General features: G+C 42.6%; 1 protein-coding gene across 1 annotated transcript; it reads right to left on the bottom strand.

The window, feature by feature from the left end:
• Positions 1-112: 112 nt before the first annotated feature.
• Positions 113-22,549, bottom strand: vat1 (vesicle amine transport 1). The gene is made up of 6 exons (XM_026997827.3): positions 21,835-22,549; positions 15,669-15,876; positions 8,494-8,664; positions 7,466-7,555; positions 4,615-4,856; positions 113-3,573 (listed from the first exon to the last, which is right to left on the bottom strand). The coding sequence occupies exons 1-6, from the start codon at positions 22,261-22,263 to the stop codon at positions 3,271-3,273; spliced, it is 1,443 nt and encodes a 480-aa protein (XP_026853628.2). The 5' UTR covers positions 22,264-22,549; the 3' UTR covers positions 113-3,270.
• Between the last annotated feature and the right edge of the window lie 5,040 nt (positions 22,550-27,589).

Raw genomic sequence — 27,589 nt, 5'->3', positions numbered from 1 at the left:
GTTTTGCTGTTTATCTTAAAAGCAAATCAGAAAGGTCCTGTTATTTCATCTTTCCTTTTTTTTGTCTTTCAGTGAAAAAAAGCATAGCTGAAGTAAAGGCCGAAGCCTCAAACACCATTTGGCACATTTAATCAGGATCAACAAAACGTCACAGCTCCTCACATTTGAACAGACGTGCGGCAAAGCCTTACCAACTCAAACCCTTGAAAACACTCAAACCGATAAGCAGGCGTACACAGTAACAGCAACAACAACTACAATAACAGAATTAATGTGTATTAGGAAATGCAAGAGACAGCCTTTGCTGTAGCTCTCGTCTGGGCCGCACACTGCTTAGGAACCGAAGCACACAGGGATTGAACCAGAAAACACAAACACAAACAAATAAACAAATATAGACTCGCACAGGGAAAAAACAAAACAAAACAAAAACAAAAACAAAAAAAAACACAGTGAAAACTGGAACTCAAATCCTGATCCAAAGCTGAACCCGGTGAGAATCCCGTTCCAGGTGCTGTGTCACAATACTGTCGTTCTTCAGATGAGGATGGCAGTGCCACACCCTTCCCGATGCATTCTGGGTTAGCTCCTTCTCTCAGGAGAGGAAGCGAGCTTTCTCCTACTTAATAGGACAGCTGGTATATGGTTGCGATTTCTGTGTGTACATAGGAGATGGAGAGACTGTGGAGGAGATGAAAGCACTGCATGTGTTTGGGAACGCATGCATGTAGATGTGCCTAGGAACATCAGGCCAAGCTCTGTAGTGCCTCTATGTAAGAAATAAAAAATCTTGCACATGTATGTATTTTTCTGAGAGGGAGAGACAGCAAACTAGAGAGTGCACGTATATGCCAACGGTAGTAAATAAAACCCGGAGAAGACTCCTGAGGAACAGTCTTACGGGAATGGGACTGCCATCCATATAAGTGCATTAAGACTCACAAGCAGAGTGCAAATAATACCAAACCAACAAAGGTCACTCAACAGAGAGAGAGAGATGTAGGGAAATAAAAGTTAGAGATAACTTAGTAAAAAAGAAAGGGAATGAGACATGCTAGCTCATAGCATAAGGGAGGTAGAGACGGGAAAAACCTAAATCTAAATCTGACAATCGACCTGAGGACACACAGATATACACATTCCTTCAAACAAAACGGTACGCACACACGTACGCACAGACACACAGACAAACACACACCCCTCAAAAGGTCTGACTTTCACAAACAGCAAATAAGACCATGCTGGACAGCTCATACACCTCAGACAGAAACCACACTCACTGAGGAATAGACAGGGCAGGGCTGGAAAACATCTCAAAATGTTATAATTCCCCACAGTGCATATTTATGGCCACTAGGGGCAGACAAGTACTTCACATGAATGAATGGGCTAAGGGAGGAGTCACTGGGTTGGACTGACAAGTCACAGACCAGTGAGGGGGCGGGTTTACGCTCTTGTAACACTAAAGTCTGACAGAGCAGTCTGAAGGAAAAAACACTTCACAGTAATGAAAATAATGCATTTCATCTGGGCAGCTAGAGAAAGTGGACTGAACACTTCACGGAGCAAGTGCTGAATGAGAGAGAAAGACTGAAAAGGAAGGCATGGCGTGTGTGCATATGCGTGTTTTTGCATGTGATGGGGGAGGGGCAACTTGACTGCCATCTCCTTCTGGCCAAACGCCTGTTGCTATGCCAACCAGTGACGGCAAAACAGAGGGAGAAGAGATAGAGAGAGGGAGAAGAAGATGAATAAAGCCAGAGATGGAGCACAGCTCCACTGGAAAGAGGGCCGGGACACGGCAGGCCAGTGAGAGTGGCCGGTTAGCAGTGAAGAGGATAAGAGCGGCAGGTTTGGGATAATGCGGAATCCTGCCAAAGTCCCTGGAATGAGACAGCACTTACAGGTGTATCTCAACATCAACCAATCTGAGTGCCTCGGTTTAACAGAATAACCTGAGAATGAGATGTGTGCATGCATGCGTACGTGCATTTGGTGGGGATGTCTTGCTAGAATTGGTGCATCATGGAAGCCGGATTTAATAAGATCCTGGCTGGTGCTCTGTTAAATGACACAGAAGAATGTTATGTTCCTTAAGGCAGGCCAGAGGAGCAGATTTCGCCAGGATGTGGACAGCCGCTGCACTGTGCTGCAGTAATAGCACAGTCATTACTTACAGAAAGCACTTTTGACCCATTTTTGTTACATATGGACATGGTGCTAGCTCTTCTAGCCTGCTGTCAATTGGAAAGATTTTTAAGGTTTTGTAATAGCACTGCGATAACATAAAAAGAATGAATAGGCTCCCATTGATATATCTCGATCTAGGTAACTGACATCTCACTGAACCAGTCAGGAACCACAGGGACTCCTCCTTATTGCCGTAATAAGCTCTGTGGGTGGGGCTCAGCAAGTGATCTGCCTGTCAGTGAGTGCGGTCCAACGGGGAAAAGAGAATCCATCATTAGAGGGAAGGTGGGTACAGATTAGAAAGGAACATGCTAGGTAAGAGGGAGGGGCAGATCTGGGGACACTGTAGTCGCAGCAACAGAGCTCCTGCCCAACCCAAGCCTTTACCCATAATCCTTAGCAGGTACCCAACTCTGAATACTCATACTTAAAATGGCATAGGGTATGACTAGGAAAACAATTCTACATGTGTCTATATAGCTAAAGATTAATTCAGTGGTATAGTATAATAGTTCTAGTGCAAAAATAATGCTAGCGATATTAGTAGTGATTCATGGTATTGATGTGTACACATCTTGGAGAGAAAACCAATTGAGTAAAACATTTCAGTGGTATATGTGGCAGTATAATACTGATATAGCACACCTGAGGGGCATGCAGTCACAGATTAATAACAGCACAGAGCCTAGTTCAACAAGAAAACTAGCAAAAAAAAGAACACAGTCTAACATAGTGGCATGGTAGAGTGGTACACACGTGTAATGTAAAGTGTGCATGTGTGTGTGTCTGCTTACTGAGTGTTAAGTAGCTTTGGAGTGCTGAAGGTACTATGAGTTACTACTAGGCTGATTAAATGATTGTGGAGTTCATTGTGAGATGCTGATCTAAGGCCAGAGTAATTGCCCAGGGCTGAGCTGAGAGCTGGACTACGTTGTACTCCCCACCACCCCAACACACACACACACACACACACACACACTCAAGCACACGCACGCACACGCACACGCACACTCACCCCATCTCCTATTCCCTACACAAACACAATTCACAGCCACCAATTTTCTGCCTAGTTCTCTTTTCTCAGTTCTCTTCCTTCTTTGTCTCTTCTTTCTTTTCATCTGCTTTCTTCTCATCCTTTTTTTCCTCCTTCTTCTCCTCCTTCTTCTCCTCCTTCTTGATCTCGTCCTTCTTCTTCTCTTCTTTCTTCTCCTCCTTCTTGGTCTCGTCCTTCTTCTTCTCTTCCTTCTTCTTGTCCTCTTTCTTCTTGTCCTTCTCCTCTTTCTTGGCTTCATCCTTCTTTGCCTCCTCTTTCATGGGCTCGGTGGTGAGGATGATTTTGCCAATATTGTTCCTCTCCTGCATCTTACGCATGGCTTCCCCAACCTGCACAGTGAGAGAGAGAGAGAGCAGCTTGAAGATCCATCTGCTAGAGTAAGAACATCTAACAAGCTGTCAGGCTGATCTAATGCAGGACTGCATATGCACACACTCTCTCACACTCACTCACTCACTCACTCACTCACTCTCTCTCTCTCACTCACTCACACACACTCTCACTCACTCACACACTCACTCACACTCACTCACTCACTCACACTCACTCACTCACTCACACTCACTCACTCACTCACACTCTCACTCACACACTGCCGTGACAGGGCCACTAGGAATGAATGAATGCAGCGCCACCTAGCCGGCATGTCACTGCTCAGAGCACCAATCCCCCTCTCACACACTAGCTCTCTGCTCTGTGCCTTTCTCCTCCTCCAGCCATTCACCTCTCCCACACTACGCCACCTAGCAACCAATGCCATGGCAACAAAGAGACATTTCCTAGCAACAGAGTCTGACCCTGACGACAGACTACTAGAAAGAAAGGGGGGGGAGGGGGTGCAAGCAGAGAGTGCAAATGACCCTAGTGCTGCAAAGGATTTTTTAAATACAGCATTCAGTCTTATTTTGTTAGATTTTCTGTCAGTTTCAACATTATTTGGTTCATAAGTCACATGCATTGAAGACACTTATTCCACAACGCAAGAGAACTCTCACAACTCTTGAAAAGCCAAGGCTACAGACGTTTCAAGAGCAGACTTCTGGATAACTCCATAGTAAACAGCATAGTGCCTCTGAGATCAATCAGCTTTACTGTGACCAACTTCATACCATCACTCTGTCAAACACAGGGAGAGGTTTCCATAGCAACAGGAGAGCGGCACAGACTGTAAAACAGAGAGGATGACTGAGAGAATGAGAGAGAAGGATGCAGTATGACAGGTAATATGAGGCCAAAAAGCATTTTCAAACATCAAAGGAACTGAAAGGAAATAGATAGATGGTGATTGTTAAGGTCCTTGAAATCCAAACACAGACAACTTTTCACGCTTCTCTAAAACACACACAACCAGCACAGACACACATGCACACCTGCTCCAGGTGGTAGGTGCTGTCGATTCGGGGCTTGATCTTGCCCTGGCGGTACAGCTCCAGCACGGCTTCCATGGCCTGGTCAATGAGCTCCGTCTCCGCATCCAGGTAACCCAGATGGAAGCCGCAGACAGATCGGTTGCCCTGGATCAGGCTCAGGGTGTGCACGGAGAACTGCTGGTACCAGGTCTTGGCCACGGCAAACAGGTTCTTCTTCTGACCCGACAGCATGTTGGCGGCACCTGTGGAGAGCAACAGCATTAGGGCTTTGGCCTGAATGGTGTGACCCCTAACCCTTGGGGCTAGAGATCAAGATTCATAAACAGAATCGAATTTGGCTTTACGCTCATGAGCTTCACATGGACATTTAGTGCTAGAGAGCAACTCTCACTTGTTCAGGCTTTAAACCGAGAAGCGCTGAGAAAAGTCCACAAGAGGGACTAATGACACTTCTGTGAGATGCCCTTAACAGCCCTTAACTGTTGTCTTATCTGTTGAAATCTAAAGCAGTGTAATGTTGAGATTAGTTCATGTATACAAGATAAGCATTTTAAAATTTTAAAAAGAAAGAAAGAAAGAAAGAAAGAAAGAAAGAAAGAAAGAAAGAAAGAAAGAAAGAAAGAAAGAAAGAAAGAAAGAAAGAAAGAAAGAAAGAAAGAAAGAAAGAAAGAAAGAAAGAAAGAAAGAAAGAAAGAAAGAAAGAAAGAAAGAAAGAAAGAAAGAAAGAAAGAAAGAAAGAAAGAAAGAAAGAAAACTACAATAATATCTCAAGACAAGCTCATATTTTGCAAACCTGCTCCATGAAGAAGACCTCTGAGAGCAGGAGAGCTGGGCCTTGGTTCATTAGCTAAAACGCCTGCCATCTTTTATGTGGCTATGACCAGCGTGCTAGAAGCTGAAGGAGCTAGCCGCTAGCCGGGCACATATCCACTGCACCCTGCAAGTGGCCACAGACTAGGACGCGTCATAGACAAGCTGAGAAGGAGCGAGTTCACTAGTGTTTCCCGCCTCGTCTGCCTGTCTGTGTGTCCATAAATGGCTGTTATGAAAAACTGTATTTAACTTTGCTACTTTGCAGATCGCAGAAATGAATGGTATTTTGCGGGTCTACATTCTGCGCAGGAATCATGAGGTATATAGACTTGGGTGGAGTAGACATTTTACCCAGATGGTTCCAAAGCTCCAGTAAGCCATAACCGTGGACCCACTGTGCTCAGGGTGTGCATGGGTGAACTCTGATGACAGGGTTGTGCACATGAGCATTATAGGAACCTTTCATTTATGCTCAGTATAAAGCATGCCTGTGAACATGACCTTTGCTTTATGAAATATTAACCAAAGAATCTCCCTGGGACGCTGGAGAGAGTACAGTTCTATTCACATGCCTGTGAGTGTGAACACGGGTTACATTTTAATCACGTCTCAGAATGTCACCTCTGTGCGTTTTAAATGTGTGGCACTTTTGCTCTTAATTTTGAGAGTAGATTAGTATGATGAATAGTGCCACTGTATGCACTGTGTTTTGTGGGTGAACGTATTACTGAAGGAATTTTGTGTGTCTGAATTTGGAGTGTGTTCTCCAAGTATGTGTGAATAAGAGCTTGTGTGGGGTTGTGTTCGTGTGTGTGTGTGTGTGTGTGGGGTTTTGTGTGTGTGCTTGATCACTGGTGAGCCATTGTTCCGTGGTTCCACTGGTGAGTCCTCTTCATTTAGTGACCCAGTGTGCCTCTTTTCCCCTCTCAGCGTTCTCCTCTTTGAGCCCCACTGTCCCACTGCCTACTGACCCCTCACACTTCTCTTCCCATGCTCATCTCTTCTCTCTCTCTCTCTCTCGCTCTCTCCCCCCTTTTCTACTCTTTCACATTTCTTGTCATCCTTCGTTTCTTTAGCTTTTATCTAATCACTTTCTTTCTGCATACTACCATCTCTTTCCTTTTCCTCCAACCCCCCCCCGAACACACACACACACACACACTCACACACTCACACACTCACACACTCACACACACACTCACACACACACTCACACACACACTCACACACACACTCACACACTCACACACTCACACACTCACACACACACACTCACACACACACACACACACACTCACACACACACACACACACACACTCTCACACACACACTCTCACACACACACACACACACACACACACACACACACACTCACACTCACACACACACACACACACACACACACACTCACACACACACACACACACACACACACACACACACACACAAAGCAGGCTCTGAGCTGGGCTGAGAGCTGGATCTGGCCCAGTCTGCCACATTCGGACACATTCCGGGTTCTGTGGCAGATAGAGGGGCCATTGTTCCATCAGGCTGACACGAAGCTGATAAGCTTCAGCAGAGAGAGAGAGAGAGAGGGGGGGGGATGGATGAGGATGAGGAGGAGTAGCAGAGAGAGAGAGAGAGAGAGAGAGAGAGAGAGAGAGAGAGAGAGAGAGAGAGAGAGAGAGAGAGGCCAAGAGGGCTAAAGGCTGCTGTGTTGTTTAATAAGCTTGTCATGGGCACCGGTTTCTGACCATGTGGGTAAAGCAGGGCGATGTGTGGTCCGCCCTCCCAGCCGATCATGCATGCTTGTCCCACACGATCAGCTGAGGCCTGCGTGCTCATGGCCTTAATGGAAATGTGTCCATGTCAATGAACTGCTTCAGGGAAGCGGGCACTTGAATTGAGCCCTTTGTGCACCAGTGCATAACCACAAACATAAGCAATAAATTAAAGCTGATCTGCAATGCAGGCTGAATGTTGGACGGATGCTGAGGGTAGTGAAGTGAGGCAAGGCCTGGGAGCCTCTCCACTCACCGTAGCTGATGAGTTTGCCCATGGGCTTCAACAGGTTGTAGCCCTTGTGGGTGTCAGAACCACCCAGAGGATCCAGAACAATGTCCAACCCTGAGAGATAGAGAGAGAGAGAGAGAGAGAGAGAGAGAGAGAGAGAGAGAGAGAGAGAGAGAGAGAGAGAGAGAGAGAGAGAGAGAATGAGAATGAGTGTGTGTGAGAGGGAGAGAGGGAGGAAGAGAGAGTGTGTGAGCAGGAAAAGAGGGAAGGGGGGTGTGTGTGTTACATAATTCCTTACCATTTAATATTCTTCTCATGGTTTTGTTTATGTGGATTAAAAATATTTCCATTTCCTTGATAAGTACAAATCTTTCAGCAATGTATGTGCGGTCCAGTTGAATAATATATTGTGGGTTTAAAACACTATCTGTATGACACTTATCTTTACCCGCGCACAAACATACAATAAAGGAGTTGAATGGAAAGATACACTTCAAGGTTAAAATCTCAGACCACATAAAGTGTCAGAATGATAAGTCAACCCAAAGGTAAACACACACACAAGGCTCTTCGGGAGGTGAAAATGTAAATCAGATTGTTTACAAGATCGGGTCATTAGTTCATAGTAATTAAGTGTCTTTACTGTATTAATTGAATAGTCATTGAAAAAAGTGTGAAAGAAATTAATTGTGTAGTAGTAAGACTACTGCTCACTCATTCCTCAAACTGGCTCATCAGGTTTGGAAATGAACCTGAATTTAAAAGCAGCTGATATCAGCTTAAGAGCTCAGCTTCAGAACAGCAACTGACAGACATATACCTTTGGGGCTGCTCTTAACTGGTTAGTCGCATCCCCCTTATTGTCTTATCTTAGCTAGTACGCCATTCTTCCCTTGGAGACTGATAAGTAGCTTTCCTCTTATGGACTGATATTAGCTGGTCAGAATATTTTCGCCATAGTGGCTGATCTAAGCGGGTAGGTTAGGTTTCAACTTAAGATAGGCTAGTGTGTTCCCCTTTAGAGCTGATCTTAGCCAGTAGGCATGTTTCACCTTTGGGACTGATCTTGCGGACCTCCTCCACATAATCCCGTGTGCGGTAGTCGATGGGGTGCGTGACTCCGCCCTCACGGATGGTGTCATGCTTGCTGGCAGAGGCAGTGCCAAACACAGTGACATCATTCACTGTCTTACACAGCTGGGTGGCAGCTGTGCCCACCCCACCTGTAAACAAGGAAGGTACGGGGAAGAGAGAAACTGATAAAGAGATTGACAGATTAAGATCAGTTCATGTTATTAAAGAGGTCATAAAAGACCCCCACCACACACACACACACACAAGCTTTTCAGGCAGTGAAGTGTCACACACAGGACCTACAGCCTGCTCCGACACCTACTGCAGTGGGGACTTGTGGAGACTATGCTGTGACACAACTGAGGAAAATACACACAGAAAGAATCAGATCAGCATAAAACAGCAGAGAAAATGTTTTAGAGAAGAAAGTCTAGTTAATTATGTGATAACATGTTCAATGGAACAATTTTAATGAGTGTATGTTTTGAAATTGAACTTGAAGTGAAAATGTGTGTGTGAAAGAATGTGTAGGACCAATTTGCATATGCAAAAGAAAAAATGTAAATCTTGTATGTGAGTGAGAGCAAGGAGAGAAGCAGGAAGTAGAGAGGAGAGAATGTGTTTGTAAAGGTCACTGCAAATGACCTAACAAAGGGCAAAGCTTATTGAATGCCAGAATGAATGACACATACGCATGCGCAACCACACTGGTGCATGCACTATTACGTGCGCGCGTGTGTGTGTGTGTGTGTGTGTGTGTATGTATGAGAGAGAGAGAGAGAGAGAGAGAGATTAAATTCATATCTTTACAAATTCTTTTCAATAAATGAATAAATGGATCTACAATGCAAGGCCTTAATTTGTGACTTTAGAAGTTGATGAAGTTAGAAAAAATTGTGAACAGCTACTAATTCCTTCCCACGGTGTGAAAAACGACCCCAGGACGTATCCAAGGGAACCAAATGGCCGAGAGCTCGGGACCCATCAAATAGCCATTAACCATCTTTTGCTTGCATGTGTATGTGTGTGTGCGTGTGTGTGAGATCCTAAAGCAAGCAAAAGACCACCATGTTAATCTTCCTTCTTTCTCTTCTTCAACTGTTCTTTCTGTCTCTCACTCCGGCTCGGGTGAATCAGGTTTGTGTTGCCATGGAGACTTGAGACAAGTTGCCCCCGTTTGCCAATACATTTGGGCACATTTGGCCACAGTATCTATATTTATGAGTAAAAGAGGGCAGGTGAATAAGGCCTGAATAAGGTAGGCGTTTGTGTGCATGTGCGCATGCTGAGGGTGTCAGTCTGCCCCATGACTTCAGGGGCCTCATTACAAGACCTGCAGTGGAATTGCCAACAGAACCTTTTAAACTAACAACCTCTCTCACACGCGCACAAAATTTCACAGCCTTTATGATGTGTGTGCGCATATTTTAAAACATCAGATTACATGAGTGAGCTGATGTTTTAAAATATGCACACACACACACACACATCATTTCACACCTGCACTGCCCTCTTCATCACCCCAACTAATGCTGTAGTTTTATAAAATGTTCTCCTACTGAAGGAATCAGAATAAAAGCGGAGGGGGATACACGCAAGAGTAAAAGGCGGGTGCAAAGGAGGGGGGCTAAAGAATCTTCAGGACCATGAGCAGATTCCCATGGATAATTCTGTTTATTATGCTCAGAATTAAATTCTGTTGTTTTTATGAAAGAATGAGGAGTGTCTATCTAATAACATTAATTTGAAATAAAAGGCACATGAGTACAACAAACACAATGTACACAGGACACAAGGAAGTCTTTATATTTCCCCCTCTGCTCAGACATTCACACCCATGAAAACACACGCGCTCACAAACACACTAATTTGGCAGCTGACACTTTTGGTCACAACAGTACGACCCTTTTCTATTGAGAAGAAACGTTCTCTAAAACATTGAAGAATTCGACAGATTCCTAAAACGCAAGCCATCCCAGCCCACACAAGGAGGCCAAACAGAGGGAGGGAAGCGAGCGAGCGAGAGAAGACAAAAGAACAGGAGAGAGGGGGAGAGTGAGGGAGAAAGAAAAGTGGTTTTCACCTTTTTAAAACCTGACGTAATTCGTGACCAATCAAAGGCACTCATTTTTGCGCGGGAAAAAAAAAATTAAAAACTGGACGCAGAGAAACGAGCTCTGCTCTACCTCCGTCAACGATGGCAACAACCGAATGTACGTTTATTTTATCCGCACCGTTTTGTTTATAATGCAAGCACAGCATACGTTATTAAGTCGTCAATATTAAAATATCGAAATAGTCACTTAAAATGTAACGACGTTATGTATTTAGCCAAGCTTACCCAGACCATATACTTACTATAGACGGTGGATCAAGAACAGACTTGAAGAACCGTTGAAACAGTTTTTTCTTCCCAGTCTTTGTTAAGAACGGAGTTGGTGACAATTGACTTAACTACAGTTGGCTAATTATCTTTGCTAGCTGGTTAGCTACCCTTCAAAATGTCTAAGACAGGCCAAAGTCTAGTATAATGTGTCTGGGCTATAATCAGTCTATGGCCAAACATTATTAACAAAACACTGCGGATAAAAACTTGTTTTTCTGCGTGCATATTTTTTCGTTAGCAAAAATCAACGAATTCTGTCCATCCACACTGCCTGCCCAGTTCTGATCCCCAACAAGTGCACAAATCAAGTCTACTGAAAAGTGTTGCAAATGTATATTTGAAGTTGTGTTTGTCATGTGTAAGAGATTGTGAGTTCGAATTTGTGGTTGTATTTATTATACAAATATAAATATTATATACATTTGTATTTCTTAATATTCGTTCATAAATATATTATTCAAGTTTAAAAATACAATTGTGGGTATATTTTCTTCAAGTGAAAATTTTAACATTCACGTTCAGATTTTAATAAGTTCTCACGTCAAAAACACAAGTGCAAAGTTCTATTTAAAATACAAGTACAGATTTTGTTTTAAAGCTCTCAGATCAGGTCCTTCAAGCTTTCAAGTTCTGCGACATTATCTCCAATCCCAGCTGTCTTCTCCGGGTGCAGAGAAGCGTGTGAGAATTGTCCTTCCCTGACATAACTTAAGTACGGAAACAAACTTGCGCCACAAATAGCTTGCGCCAATTATAACAAAAATATAGCTTGTCATCATCACTAGGAAGTTTTACAATCGGTGACTGGATTTTTCGCAATTTGAATGAGCGACAGCAAAGATACATGTCTGAGGCAAAACATTTAAGACGGCTTAATTTAAACTTTAAGACAATTTAACACTTATTAATGCCTTACATTTTAGACAAATTGATACATTTTAAGGAGAAGTGAGCCCAGGACAATAAAACCAGTCGATTTGTTTCCATGCTGAGATACTCTGAAAAAGCTCGGTGTGTTTTACCAGCTATCTGTAAAGTCTGTGACAAAGTCTGTAAGACCATTACATAAAAAGAAAACTGGCTTTACAGCACTCTTATCCACCTCCCAGCCATCTACGACAGGGCTGGGCAAACATCCAAAACCCTCTTTCCCCTGGTCAAGGTCAACTTTGTCATGGGTGGATTATTAATGAGGATATTGTTTTGGGTTTTGTCCTTAACCACTGTGTGTATGCTACTTGTAAGCTTTGCCTGCCTGCACAAACTCCAGGGAACTGCCTGGCATGATTCAACCTGTAAAAATGACACCTCCCTACCCACCACCAACACCATCACCACCACCACAAGCAGCCTTCACCTCCAACTGCCAGCACATGGCTGCTGCTTCCCAGTTGTAGGTCACAGAGTTAAGACATGAAGAGGAAACATGTTTTCAGTTTTAGAATACATTTACAAATGATTAAAAAAGGAAAACATCCTGTGCACAGCAACCTCAAGTGCTTCCTAAGAATGCACCATTTCATCCTTGTGTGTGTAGGGTGTGTGTGTGATTATATAAGAGGCAATAAATCTACCAAAAACAAAATTCTCTAACAGTTGAGAGTTCTAACAGTAGATTGAGATGTGAAAATAAAGATGCATTTTGACCTTCCAGCATGCAAATATATATATATATTTGTTTTGATAGATGATTGGCATATTACATCTTTCATAATAATTCTCTTACCATGGAAATCCTGAAAATGCATTACCTAATTGTGAATGGCTTGCCACCCCAATATCTGGTGGTCAGAGTGGATGGCTGGTCAAAGAGATGGATCAGTGTTTCTCCTTTTGACACACATGCGCACATGCTCGCACACATTCAAGTTCAATTTCCCTTCCAAAATCTGGATGTCTAAATGATTATGCATTTTACTTTGGTTGAATAAATGCAACATATATGGAAACCTCTTAGTAAGAGTTATTGCCTTCAAATAACTTTTTAATTCATAACCTAACAATTCAGTTTAATAGAATAGGACTAATTTCCACTAAACTCAGGTTTACTTGATACTGGAATAATGCTGCTTGCAAAAAACAAACACGATAAGTGGAAAATAAATAACAAACACACATACATATGAGCACACACACACACACACACACACACACACACACACACACGCACACACACGCACGCACAGCAGCGTCACTATTTGTAAAATATCACACTATGATACTAAACATTGTATTATTACTACAGCACAGCAGATGGGGGTATCACTTATTATCCCCATGTGGTGTTGCTTAATACTACATTGAAATGGTGGAATGTGCCCTAGTCAGGCAGCGAGCAGGCTACTCATTCCCTAGGGGGGCATTTGGCTGGGTGCCCTGCTGTGTGCTCTGGCCAGACTGTGCTGAGGGAGTGGGAGCACTGATGCTAAGCAGCACGCTTCACGCTGGGCTTGCCGGAACCACATGGGCCAGGTCGTGTGGCTGAACCAGGCCTGCCGGGCCCACATGGGCCAGGCTGGGCTGCAGATTTGAGCACAGAAGCTGCAGCAGTGTTCTGCATGGGAAGTCACACAGCAGTAGTGGAAAAACAGAGAAGACAATGTGTGCAGCCCTCAAACGTATACCACCTCCACAAACTTTAGTTTTAGGGCTACGAGCAGAGCTCGGCACCTGACCTAAACATTTACAGCAATTGGTAAATGCACTTATCCATAGAGGCTCGCATATTTAATCAGCAGATTTACATATGCATCAGTAGGACACTACGTGAGCTCCATGGGAATAAAACCCATGACCCTGGAGTTGCTAGCACCTTACACTACCTGCACTACTAGGTGTGTTTAATTCGATTTAGTTATAAACCATGAAAAAGATACCATAACTATGGGTAGAAATGCACAAGCAGATCTAATAAAATATGCTCTCAAAAATGTGTGAACATTTGTCATCGTCACTTGCAGCGTAAAGAGCTCATGTGAAGTGTAGCTGGTTGCCTTTAATAAGGGTAAGAATAATAGCCATGCAGGAATCAAATATTGCCTGCAGCGAGAGTGAAGAGCTTAGCTGACTACATTCCAAATGTTCAAAGGAGAAATGACTCCATAAGTCATCCTTCATTTTAATCATACTAAAAGGCACAATGACAAAAACCCAAGGTAAGTTATCCCCTCTAGAGCCAACATATGCAATAACTCTCCTTGGGGAATTATGTCCATCTTTCATTGTCAAATTAATATAAAATAACTCAGTTGTAGGAAAGTTGTTCCTTTTCTTTGTTTAAACATTCAAGAGGAGGCCACTTAAGAAATGCACTAATGGTGTTAGTGATCACAGGAATTGTCAGAAGAATTATGTAATTTCTTGTTGTCTTTTTCAAACACACACACGCACACACTTTTAAACCATCTCCAGAGAGGCACACACTTATGTATGCATGAATGCACATGCCCACATGCACGCACACACAAATGCACACACGTAGTTCATGCACACACGCGCCACATTTACAAAAGGCTGTGAAAAACTTCACTTTGAATTTTGTAATTATTGCGTAGTGAATTTTTCAGGAACACCTAGTGGACTGAATGGCAAGAGACATTGTCGCTCAGTGACTGGCTGGCTGCCCCATTGTTGAAATGCACACAAGTGAGAGACCTCAGTACACGTGAGCAATAGCTAGCTAGGTATCTAGCTATCTAAACTATCGGTACACTTAAAGTGCTTTGTGGTAAAGATGGCAATAAACACCATGTTGCCTGAAAAGAGTGATCAGAACTCAACAATGTATATGGTCATTTATAAAAGGTAAGCAATTAAACAGGTGGTTTACATCAAAGGATGACCATTTTCATTGACATTAGCTACACTAATTTGACTGAACAGAGTCTGGGATAACACTAACTGGCTTGTAATGTAAAATGTTCATGACAAGGTTAATAGTAATATGAGGAGGTTATTGGTAACGATACTGTAAAAATTATGTAAAGTTCACAAAAATGGATGACTATGAAAGATCAGTGTGTTTTTAACAATTTCTTTAACCTTGAGTGATGGATTTGGGGGAAACCCTATGTTCTAATTATTTTATTTGTAAGTGTAACATTAGTGTCTTTATGTGAGTGACTAATTTGCCATTGCTAAAAGACAACCAAGAGACCTCATGCTTAACATTTATTGTTAGCTGTGGCTATAACTAATAAATCCGAAGTAGAAACTGAACTAATACTTTAACACTTTGGCATGCATCAGTCTGTCGTATGTTGCACTGCTGCAGAATTCTGTGCAGTGAATGGAGGTCTTGTTTAATTCAAGATTTGCATTTAGTCATTGTTATAGCAGTACTGATGATATCACAGACATCACCAGACAAGTAAACTATCAACTGTGATTGTATTACGCTAACAATATACTGTAATATCCACCCTCCGCCCACAACAAACATGCTCCTCATCAATTTCTCATTCCAACTCCATAAATTATGATTTACACATATGAGCTTTTCCAAAGGCTCTGTATATTCTCATTCTCTCAGAAGCCCAAGAGCACACTTTCAACAGCTGCAACAAATCTCTCTCTCACACACACACACCCAAAATATCGGATGTTTTTGCACAAATTCACTGACACAAAGCCCATAAGTCTGGTGTCAACAGCTGCATAAAGAAGTCATCATATGAAAATAATCCTTTCCCAAAGACCATAATCTCACTGTCTTTCCCTCCCTCTCCCTGCCTCCCACACCCACACACACACACACACACAACAGACCTGCAGCCATGTGAATAAGGACGCTCTGGTTGGGGCGCAGGTTGCCGAAGTCAAACAGCATCAAGTAGGCAGTGATGTAGTTTACTGGGATGGCAGCCGCTTCCTCGAAGCTCATCCGCTCTGGCATGAGGAAGGTGTGTGTGGCTGCAACCGCTGCCACTTCCTTCCACAGCCCACTGGGGTTCAGGACCAGTACCTTATCACCCACCTGCAGGTAGACACACACACGCTTGATTTAGCAGACCACACACTCACAAACCAGAACCATAATATTTATGCTCAAATTCACAAAACAAACATCCACTTTAGCGAATGCTTAAGATGACCTGAAGCACTTATAGATGACTGTGTGGTGGGATGGTGCGGCATGGAAACGTTGTGGCGCTTCAGATCAGGCCAACATCTCCCCTTACAAGCACGGGCTGCACCACTGCAAGCACCTCAGGCTGTGCCTCATAGACTTCTTCCAAAATAATTTGGAAAAACTGAAAACCTTTTTTTAAACTTATTTCATGAAGAAATTAGGCCATGAAATCCAGTTTACCTATAGGTGATGATGTTTTAATGTTTTATACTGATATTGATAATATTCAAGAACTTTAATGAATAATGAAAACATTTGATTTGCTTGTGATTAACAAGGGGCCTTTGATGCGACACAAACCAGATGTGTGGCTATTTGAGACAGCGCTTTCTCCCTCTGCAGCTGACAAAATCCATAGAATGACAGCCAGGCTCGTCACTGCCATAACATTCATCCTTATTTTACCAATACTGTACTCCAAAGTAGACCAATACTTTCTACTAATAACCTAATAATACACAAACTACAGTTTGACAAATTATATCCTTAAATTACAGGCACTCAAACCTGTTTTCCCTGTGATGAGTAGGAGGGGTCTTAACCTTGAACCCTATATAAAATACACTAGTCATGTTTAACTAGATCTTTCTTTCAAACTTCATACTATAAATGTATTCACTTTTTCCCAGCTTGACATTTTAATAAGACTACTCAAGTCAGAACATTAATTCAGTTGAACAGGACAATGAAGTCCACTTAGTTTGCTTATTCTGGTTAGAACATTTTTGAAGTTTTTACAGTGCACTGTCATATTAATCGCTCGCCCTCATACATTTCTACTGCATGATGTTAAGTGTGTGTGCTCCTAAGCATCCATGCAGCTGTTCTTGTTTTTTTTAAATTTGACTTAAGAGTATTGATTACAACATTTGAAATATGAACATATGAAAAATAAATCTTGAAAAAGAAAGATACAACATTTTAGAGCAACTGAACATACTCATATAACTGCTCTTTCTATAGCAAGAAGAGAAGTCCGGTGTTTGGCATTTTATTGATTACTGATGCAAAAGCTTTCAAATATGGAGGAATCCCAAAAATGTCCTCTTTTATGTATACAAAAACAAAGCTCATGATTGGGCTCATGATGCTACCTTTGGCATTACTTGGTGTCAGACTGAAAAGAAACCCAGTAGTGCTGTTTGGCCTTTGCTCCTTACCCAACCAGGCCCACGAAGCCGGAAGTCTCCCTCCAAAGATAATAGCAATTAGTGCTGAAAGGATGTGCAGCATGCACACGCAATAGAATGGCTAAGGGTGAAGCTGAAGAGGACTACATCCTTGGAAAGAAGGTTCTTCATTGGTTAGTACAACTTTAGTTACCCATTACAGAGAGTGCAGGACTATCCGTTTTTAAGGTTAAGGGTAATTCAAATAAAGCTTATATGGAAAAAAAAGAGCTCAAAATGTAATGTCTATCAAAACGTTTGTACTAATAAATAGAAACATTCAGTTAAGTTGCTTTTAACCCAAATGGTTGTCCGCTCAACATAAAAAATATAATAACTTAGAACAAGGGTGTTTACAGTGTATAATCATGCTGTTTTGAAAGAGAAAGCTACAGGAAGCTTTGACTTTGACTATCTGACTAATAAATTTGACTAAGAAATATGTAGAAAAATGTAAGCACATTTATTTAGAAAGTTATTCACTGTGTTAACAGACAATTCTACTTTAACTTTGTAGAATGTGGTAAATTTGTTTCAAAGATCAGTTCATTGTAAGGACTGGAACTCAAAAAGGAGAAAAAGTGAAAAGAGGCAAAGTGAAAACAGACACACGAGAAACAATAGAAGGACACAGTAAGATGGATGAGCCCAGTACCCCCCCACCCCACGCGCGCGAAAACCCATCCAACAAACTTCCACAACTTCCCCTGGATTCAGCAGACACAGGAAATACTATGTACATACACACACAATGACCTAGAATTGTGTACTTTTGAACGAATATAAGGACTATAAAAATATACCAGTTTACATCTGTACAATATTCTTCATGTTCATAATGTAAATGTAGGAACTGAAAGAAATCTCTTTTCTCTCCATTATTCCTGCACTCTCCCACCCTCCCTCCCTCTCCATCTCTCCAACAGGATGAGTTCCTCTCATCAGGGAGAGGCCAGATTCTTTAGCCTCAATAAGCATGAGACAAGAGAACATGCATGCAAACACACAGTCACACTGACACATTTACACTCACGTGAACACACAAGGGACAGGAACTCTTATATAAGGACAGAACTCCCATATATGTGCAAAACAGCAGATGGACTCGCAGACAAATATGAACAGACACGCCCTGAACACACACACACACACACACACACAGGTACGTACGCACACACACACACACACGTACGCACGCACACACGTACGTACGCACACACACGCACACACCAGAGCTGTCTCTTAAACCTAATTGGAAAGTAACTTCCTCCCTCGCTGGACCCTGTCACTTCAGACTATCCCTGGCTTCTGCAGTCCCTGTCCCAATTTTTGTCTCCTCATCCTTTGCCGTATTCTCTTGCTCTTTCCCTCCTCCCCATCTTTTCACCCCCTGCTCTCACCCAGTCCTCCCCTCCTCAGTGCCCCCCTCTCTGCTTGTCTACTGCTCTGCTGGGCTGCTTTTCTGTCTTTTAATTACAGCCATTGTACAGCACTCATCAATAGCTGTGGGGGCCTTAGTCAACCACTACCATGACTCAGAAGTCATCCTGAAAACCACACGCACACAGTTCCTGCTTTGCAGCTTTAAAAGCATATGCCACATTTAAATAGTGATCTTTGAATCATACACTCACTACCCTGTGCAAACCTTAGTCATAGTCACAAGCCACACACAAAGAGACAAACAGCCTTGTTTGGGGAAAGCGCGACAGTTATTTGTCTGTATTTGCCTGATGTAGCTTATGTCAACTAAGAAACCCTTCAGCATCCCTGAAACATGTAAATACCAAGTAGTGGTACTATTATGCTACCAATTCACAAATATTGCTTTATCATGTCTGCATCTCTATGCTGTCACACTTGTGACACTTACTCAGCTGTAAATACAAATGTTGCATCATTGTGATCTGTTTCGCAGTCACAAGCATTGTGACATCATACTTTCATCATCATGACACTGCTTCTGCATAACTGTATAACTGTGATCTGCATAACTGTAATTTATTATTATTAAACTGTTATTTGACTTTCCTTAGTAGGACTACTGCTCTGTAACCATTATACCACATTTGCATAACACCACAATACCACTGCTTTTCACAGGTCAACTGTAATGCTTTGGCTGCATTCTTGGACAGGACTAATCTTGCCCTTCATTGCTGCATCACTGGTAAAGCACCATTCAGAGTCTGGGCTTTGGACTAATCTTGGTCTGGGGGATCAGCTCTTATGCTCTCTGAGTGAAGATCTTTCTCAGCCAACTGGAAAACAGGGTCTCTGCTGATAATGGCTGCTGTCATACTCCTGCTATTATAATACTGACACTAATCTCCAGATGCACTGCACCTTTGATACAAGATATTTTAGATGTCCACTAAGCATTTCTTTATGATATACCACCTGTATCCAATCACATGCCTTCATTTGAGTTGTATTTGAATGACTCAAACAATGGCTAGGGAAGCAGATTTTATACTGACCAGATGTTACTACAAGACGTACCATCAGTGAGCACTGCAGACACATGGAACATGTGTAAAAACAGATGAGTCCTGTTCCAGTTGTCACCTCTTTCCATTTTCTAGAGATGCGTATGCTTTGGAAGTGGGCAGGGCTACAGCTGCCCACTGGATGCTGCTTATCTACACACTCAGATCATCTCTATCCCACCCCCACCCCGACACACTTCACTGGCCTTTAGCATGTCACATCACAAAGAGTGAGGAAGAAAACGAGAGAGAGAGAGAGAAAATAGAGACAGACTGATAGAGGAGAAAAAGCAGGAGGAAATTCCATCTTGACAGTGTGGGCTTTGCAAAGATAATTGAGAACAGATGTGAGTGATCTGTGTAGTGGGGCTCTGATAAATGCTGTCGTATCTGCATGTGTGGCGGAAGGAACATGCATTATTCATATAAAATAGCAGATGAAGAGAATCACTGGGCACATGAGAACAGCAATTGTTCTGTTTTCGACAAGTCATGTGAGTTATTGTCATAGCCAGGTTTCATTGACCACTTTCATTAGCCGCAAGATTGTGTGTGAGTGAGTGAGAGAGAGAGAGAGAGAGAGAGAGAGAGAGAGAGAGAGAGAGAGAGAGAGAGAGAGAGAGAGAGCGCGATGGCAGTTTCTCTTTCCCATCATTATACTAAAGTCGTGATCAGCAAATTCCGATCCAAAGCGCGCATGTTTACCAGCGACTCAGTACAGTATTCGAGGGTGAGGGGCGCGTGGGCCAGTGAGATGAACTCGGACACGCATTTGTCCTCGAGCGATAGCGTATCTTATTAGGCACGGCTGCGTGATAACCTTTCGATATAATTCAGCGACGAACGAGACACAATACAGTGAGAGTGACATCCCTGTGCACAGCCAACGCCTAATTCTTGTCGCTGTCTTGCTGTCTTTCATGCACACACGTTTCACTTTGCTCTACCCTCGGGATTTGTGCTACACATCCACTCGGGGATGCTTTTATCCAGCTTTCGTTGGAGAGCGCTGCCATAAGGCGTCGCCATGGACACCATCACGCATGACTCATCGATTTGTTCCTATGGAGTGAACTGAAAGCGACAGGATACAAGTGCGAGGAGAGAATTCTTGCTACGTGGGTTGAACAGCTAAAATTGATATAGTTATATTAATTTACTCCAAAGGCGTATCTTTTTAAAATAAAATATCAAAGTTAGACTGGTGCTAGATGCGCAGGGCAGACAGGAGAAAAACCGGGATTATTGTCGAGGAAAGTGTCGCAAAAATAATAGCTGATGCCAGTGACCGTCCCTGTGTAACTATACGCCAGGAAGATGACAAAGGGCATATATACATACACACACACGCACGCACATTTCCTGTCTCTGCTCGCGCCTCGCCCTTTTCCTCCGCGTCGGTGGAACGATAGAAAGTGTCGTCGCAACCCCCAAACACCCCCCATACCCCCATTACCCCCCCCCCTTAAACCCGCCCGAGACAGTCCCTATTCTGGAATTGCCAAATTATTTTTGCATTTTCGACTCTCATATGTTGTACAGCATGTAAATCTAACGACTTACATGTACATGTTCTTAGGATACGATGCTCCTCAGTGCAACGCCATAACCTGTCAGTCAGTCGCGCGATATTTAAGAGACATCCCTATCTCGGCGCGCGAGGGGCGGCGGCTCCGTCGTGTTCGCTAAGTACCCACTGTATGCAACTTCTGTGATCGCGCTTATTTAAACTAATGGCTGTTTAAACTTAAATGTTCCCTTGAATTCGTTATACTAAAGGCACAGCAAGTGATAGGAGCGTTTCCTCCCGGCTACTCGGGAACGCAAGAGGAGTCTGGTGATGGCGAAATGAGGCTAGTGTCCCCCTCCCAGTCCTCTATTGTCTCATCAGAAACAGCCCAGAGACCAGGAGCCAAATGATATTTCTCTTTACAGCTGAATAACGACCATACAGACTGATAAGTAATTTGGACAATAAAAGGCAAGAACGCACCAGTGCCCAGCGAATCAAGCATATTACGTCTCATACCACTAAATAGCATCATATAAGGATATAAGAAATTTGTGTTGGTTGCCTTCAAGCGTGTCGAGACAACGAGTTATAAAATAGCACTCTTCTTCTAGAGTAACACGCGAGATCTTACTTTTCTGTTTGTCACATCTTCCGCAACAGCCTCGATGATTCCGGAGCACTCCATTCCCGGTGTTGCGGGCGGAGACGGGAGCCGGTCGTACAGCCCCTGTCTGGCCATCAGGTCGGCGAAGTTTAGTCCGCAGACCTTCACGCGTACCATCACCTCACCGTTCTTTAGCGCGGGCTTCCCTTTCTTCACCTGCAGCTTCACCTTATCGTAGCCGCCGTAGCCGGTCAGTACGAGAGCCCGGTAACTGAACGAGTCCTCCTCGGGGGCTTTCTCCGTGGGTGCCGCTGTGGCTGCAGCCTCGGTGGACGCGCTGGCAGGCGGCGGATCCGGCTTGTTCTCGGTTTTAGGCGACTCGGCGGGCTTCTTCTCCACTTGCTGTTTTTGTTCGTCGGCGTTTTGCTGCTGGGTGGGTGCGTCTTCGCCAGACATGTCTGCAGTTAATCGACACAGGCGCTGAAAGTGAAGGAGTAGAAAAGATTTGCTAGGGGTTTTGTTAGTACGCTTCCCCGGCTTTAACTGGCGCACGAAGAGTCGTAGAGGTATAGTGCGGGCGATCGGAAAACGTAAATGAAATAATCCTTCCGAGCGTGTTTCAACCTTGCTGAGAGTCGCGAGCCAGTGGGCGTGGAGGACAGAGAGAGAAAGAAATGGGAGTGGGAGATGCCTCGCGACGACTACAACGACCCGCGCGCTTGACAGCTCTTTACAAAAGACTACGTCGATATGAAATGAGGCTGGGAAAAATGCAAAATCTGGAGAAACGGAACTGCGGAATGTGGGGAATAGGGGTGCTCTGTTTAAAGTATTTCCTCCCTTTTTATTCCTAAACGATTTCCCGTGTCAACCTGGCGAATTTGTATGATGTTATTTCTTTTTTTTTCTTTCTTAAAAAAAAAAGAAAACATGTACCTTTTAATTTTAATGTTGCTACAGTTGCTGTTGGGGTGGGGTATATATTGCTAGTATGGGTACAGGAGAAATCGGCACGTCAACGAAATCAGACGTAAATGGTGGAAAATGTATGTGATGGAGAGAGAGAGAGATAGATGGGGAAAGCTAGAGAATTGGAGGAATAAACAGACATTTCCTTCTGAGAACACACTGGGAAATCGCAGAAACCTCACAGACTATTGTTAACACCGTTAACAATATACCCTCTTCATTTTAAAACATTTATTTTATTTTCTATCCCTAGTGAAGGATAGGTTCAATTTGTATTGCATAATGGAATTATTTATTTCACTCCCAAATTTAAAAATTCATTTTTTTTTGTTCTACAGATCTTAACTGCGAATTATAGTCCTTTTTACACATAGTCTTCTCATTTCCATAACTAACAAATTAACAATCTTATAAACAATTATGATGTTTATTATTTGGCTGCAAATCCGTTTGTAACTGATGACTCACAAAAGTCTATAGTCCGTAGACTTAGAGCCTTCTGTTGGTATACTTGTAATTATGAACAGTCTCTTTTTGTCTCCACATTGTCTCTTTTTGTCTCATCTCCCAGTAGGACCTTTGTGCCAGAACTATACATGCTATTTATACATTTAACAACTGCAGCCTGAGATTTTGGTTTTCTTAACAATAATATGAACTAAGTTATATTGGTGTATTCTTGTCTTTATATGGGTCTTTAAAGTAGTCTACAGTCTTCAGTGCCACAGTTTTCCCCTCATTCATTAAAATCATTTTCTAATCTTTTACTGTACCTGTCCATGGCTCATTGGGTTGTTTGCTATTGCTAGGCTTTTCAGTGCATCACTTCTTAAGAATGCACAACTCTGTCCTGTGTTCAGACAGCTCCGGTTCAACACAAAACAACATGCAATCTCACAACTAAAGACACTGATTTTAAGTTTAATTACATGTACATTATCTTTCATACAGACTAAACAAAGCAATATTCCTTACATGCCCCATCACAAAAGAGTAGCAAACACATAATATTGATACATGTATTGATTTAGCCGTGTCCCTGTTTGATCCATGATGGTCTATTTTAGTGACACTTCTTTGGTATTGAGAGGCAACAGAACCACACTAGACACTACACATTTAGTCTGTAAATGCCATATCTTGAATGAACTGTTGGTAGTCCTGTTGTGCAAAGGCTGGCCACTTTAATAATCCCTAAAAGGAGGACATACCAGGGATGGCATATGACACTAAACACCCAAAATTAAACCATAGCCTATCTAGCTAGTTAACAGAGCTGACCAATTTGATCTAGAAATCTGTCATAAATTAATGTTTTACTCATCAAAACCACGTGTACAGAAGGCATGGAATTGATCTTTCCTAGGATGTGCTGAACACTGAAAACCAAAGTTGTTTTTCCTTTTGGTATGTTCACACTGTTGCAAAGTGACTAGCAGTTAGAGTATGGACTTCCTGCAGTTAGTCGGTAGGTGACATACAGGGTGTTCCGTTAAACTAATAAAATACAAGATATTTGCTTTAACATCTGTGTGCCACACTAAAGTAATATTTAATGAAAAGCAGCCAGGGACAGGGAGCTGAAGAACCGGAGCATCTGGCCTACAACTGGACCGTCTGGCTATCCTACTTGCACATGATATAATGATTCAATGATGTTTGGCAAACAAATAACCGATCAACAAACAACGGAGCAGCCAATTATCCAATTACTTATGGTCCCTTGAAATGGTTGGACTATAATAAGATGTGATTGATCTGGTTCACCCTGCATTATTGCAAGTACCCTTGAATTAAAGCTGCCACTGCACTTTAACCTCATACTAATGATTTCATTTGCAAACCAATATGCTGGTATACAAACACAAAGCAATACTTGTAATATTAGTGTATTATCTTTTACAATTGAAACTGAAGTTGTTGGAGTTGAACATAATTAAACCAGTGAAGGTTTGCTGAAGGGAAATTAAATGAGCAAGAGAGGGGTGAGTGCCGGCGGTACTGGATCTGGCTATAGAAGGCACCTGGGTGTGCTCCAACAGAGGCTCCAGTGTTGTCGCCACACTCGAAAACATTTATAACAAACAGCTCGAGAGGCTAGTGGTTTGGGTGGTTTGTGCTTAGCTGGGTTTTGCTCAGCTCTGTTTGGGCCAGTTTCGGGTTCAGCCATCAGACTTTTCTCCTGGTTCATTTCCTTCCTTCCTGATGTAAATGTAACCTGTCTACCCACAGGGAATAAGTAGTGCATACCTTTTATTCCCAAGTGTGCACAGATGCACTAGAAAAAGAAAAAGAAGGGAATGTATTCTCAGTATTTCTCAAAATGGAAAAAATAAGTTTCGCATTCATTCAACTCCATCACAAATCTTTAACAGATCATAAAAGCAATGCAAATAAAAATGGGACAAAAGCATGAGTAAAATGATTGTTACTTTTCAGAAACTTTTCAGCAACACACACCTTCAGCCAGAGGAGGATCCCCCCCCCCACCCCCTTTGAGCCCTGGTTCCCCTCAAGGTTTCTTCGTCATGCTCTAGGGAGTTTTTACTTTCCACTCTCACCCTTGGCTTGCTCACATCTGTTTTAAAAAGCACTATATAAGTAAATTTGACTTGACTCCTTGGACATACACTTACTGGCCACTTTGAGGTACACCCATCTTAAAAATAAAAGACCTTATTCCATCCTAAGTTATATGCCCTGTAGTCCTTGCATACAATATGAAACAGGTACAATGCTGCACAGGGGAAAATGGACTAAAAAAAAAGAAGAATCCCCCCTCTGTGAGTTTACTGACAGAACAGGCTTGTCAGGACATAATTTTATTTCATTGCACCTGTTCACCTTAGCATCAACACAGGTCGAGAATGTGTGTAAAGACACATAGCAAAGAAACCAGGCATTCAGCTCATGAAACATGAAAAAAACTGACACAAAAAACTGACAGAAATGTTTTTTGGTTTAGTAACATTTTGCATATTCGTTATTTTTGAAGAAGCTCGCGCATACAACATGCCCTAATAGCCTCCATTATTTCTCTGGTAAACAGGTTTACTTTCATGAATGAGCATTTGGCGCCATCTTGTGACTGTAAATAATTTGCACCACAAAGCAAGTCTTGACAAATTTTAATACAAATGTTTATTTGGTTAAATTACAATGGTATGTCTGTCTTTAGATAGGCGAACATAATGATATAACAACCCTCACTTTGGTGTATGCTTTATTTTAAAGCTGATATCCATAAGAAGTTTATTTTCTTCTTCATTGACATTGAATGGAAGGCATATGGTGTAGAATGTGGACAATATTTTAAAATTAGTATGTTTTCCATACACCTACAGAACTTTACAAGAATAGTTTCAAGTGTTGGAGCTATTGTACCACCTGACAACACAGGTTGAACTGAACTCATGTTTAAATCATGTACTCCATACAGAGGCGCTTTATGTTCTCACCATAACTTTTCGATCTTTGTACTACTGGAATTTTAGTGGGAATCGTGACAAAAAAAACCCAACAAATTGAAATATTGCATCATGGCCCTACAAACCACCTTATAGTTAAACCCCCCCCCCCCCCCCCCATTGATACCCAGTTCCAGCATCTTATCCAAGGATCCCTAAAACACAGAAACAAACAAGGCGCACCCACACATACATGAAGATGATTCCAGGGAGTAACTGTGGCGTACTGCAGGGGGCGCTGAACTTGTTGCCATCGCCAGGGAGTGCCTCTGGGACCTGAAGGAATGTTGTGGCCTCTTCCCAGGATAACAAAGTCAAGGCTGTATGGAACCTTCCCCAACCAGCCATGAAGAACCAGACAAGCCTTCCTATTTTGTGCTTATTCCCCCCCCATACAGAGCCCCATCTGAGCATACAAAGAAGGAATTACCTTAATGGGTGAAATGGACAAACCTTGTATGCCTCCTCTGATGGGTGCCACAGGATGAGGAACAATACACTGTTGTGGTGAAAGGTTCTGATTATCAAAAGGCCATGGGAGAGCTGTTGATTTACCTCAGTGGGTGCCCCTTCATGCTCATTACAGACTCTGGCTCTGTGGGTTGTGGGGTAGGGGGGTAGGTGACAGACATTATGCAACCTGCATAAAAACAAATGCATTTGGTTTGAATGCTTTGCACAATGAGACTCAGCTGATGAATAATAATCACCCTAACCAAGTGTGAAACAGAGTTTGTATAGAATACATACTTGCATGTGACTGCTTGCTCATGCTCCCTTTTTATGTTTTTCTTTACCGATTCCTCAGATGACCAAAGCCAGCCACACTGGTCATGAGTCCATCTTGTCAATCTGCATCATATGTTTGATTCATGCTAGGCTTGGAACTGGTTGTATCTCAAAACATATAATGTTATTAACTGCTTACTATGTGTAGCATATTATAAAGCTGTTTCCTGTTGTGTCACCCAGTAGCACTCTCACACTGCAGTTACGTGCGTCAACAGACTAGTCAAAGGCCTTGCCCGTTTCTCCCTTCCCACAAACCAGCAGGAGAGGGTAGGGTACAATAAGACCATATGGATGTGTTTTGAGTCTGATGCTCCACTCTGTACACACCCACTGTCTTCCCTACACACAAGCCTAAACACTACAGTACATGCTGATTAGAAAATAATTCACTTGGGTCTCTGTGATAATATCAGGAGGTCTGATGCATCACCAGGACTGTTTAAATAAGCAACATCCTCTAAAGTGTAGTGTAGACTTACATGAATTACCTCAGTGAAGTGTGGACTTAACTGAAGTACCTCAATGAAAAGCAGACTAAGCAGAAGTATCTGAAT

This window comes from Electrophorus electricus, chromosome 3, assembly GCF_041902795.1.
Source record: "Electrophorus electricus isolate QZ-2024a chromosome 3, ASM4190279v1, whole genome shotgun sequence".
Classification (NCBI taxonomy): domain Eukaryota; kingdom Metazoa; phylum Chordata; class Actinopteri; order Gymnotiformes; family Gymnotidae; genus Electrophorus; species Electrophorus electricus.
This window is presented reverse-complemented; position numbering and strand designations above follow the sequence as displayed.

Excerpts from the sequence above, each read along its gene's own strand:
- vat1 (XM_026997827.3), bottom strand. The coding sequence starts at position 22,263 with ATGTCTGGCGAAGACGCACCCACCCAGCAGCAAAACGCCGACGAACAA. Across the intron at positions 7,556-8,493 it reads CCGCAAGATCAGTCCCAAAG|GGTTGGACATTGTTCTGGAT; the intron begins GTGAAACATGCC and ends TCTATCTCTCAG. Across the intron at positions 3,574-4,614 it reads GCACCTACCACCTGGAGCAG|GTTGGGGAAGCCATGCGTAA; the intron begins GTGTGCATGTGT and ends CTCACTGTGCAG.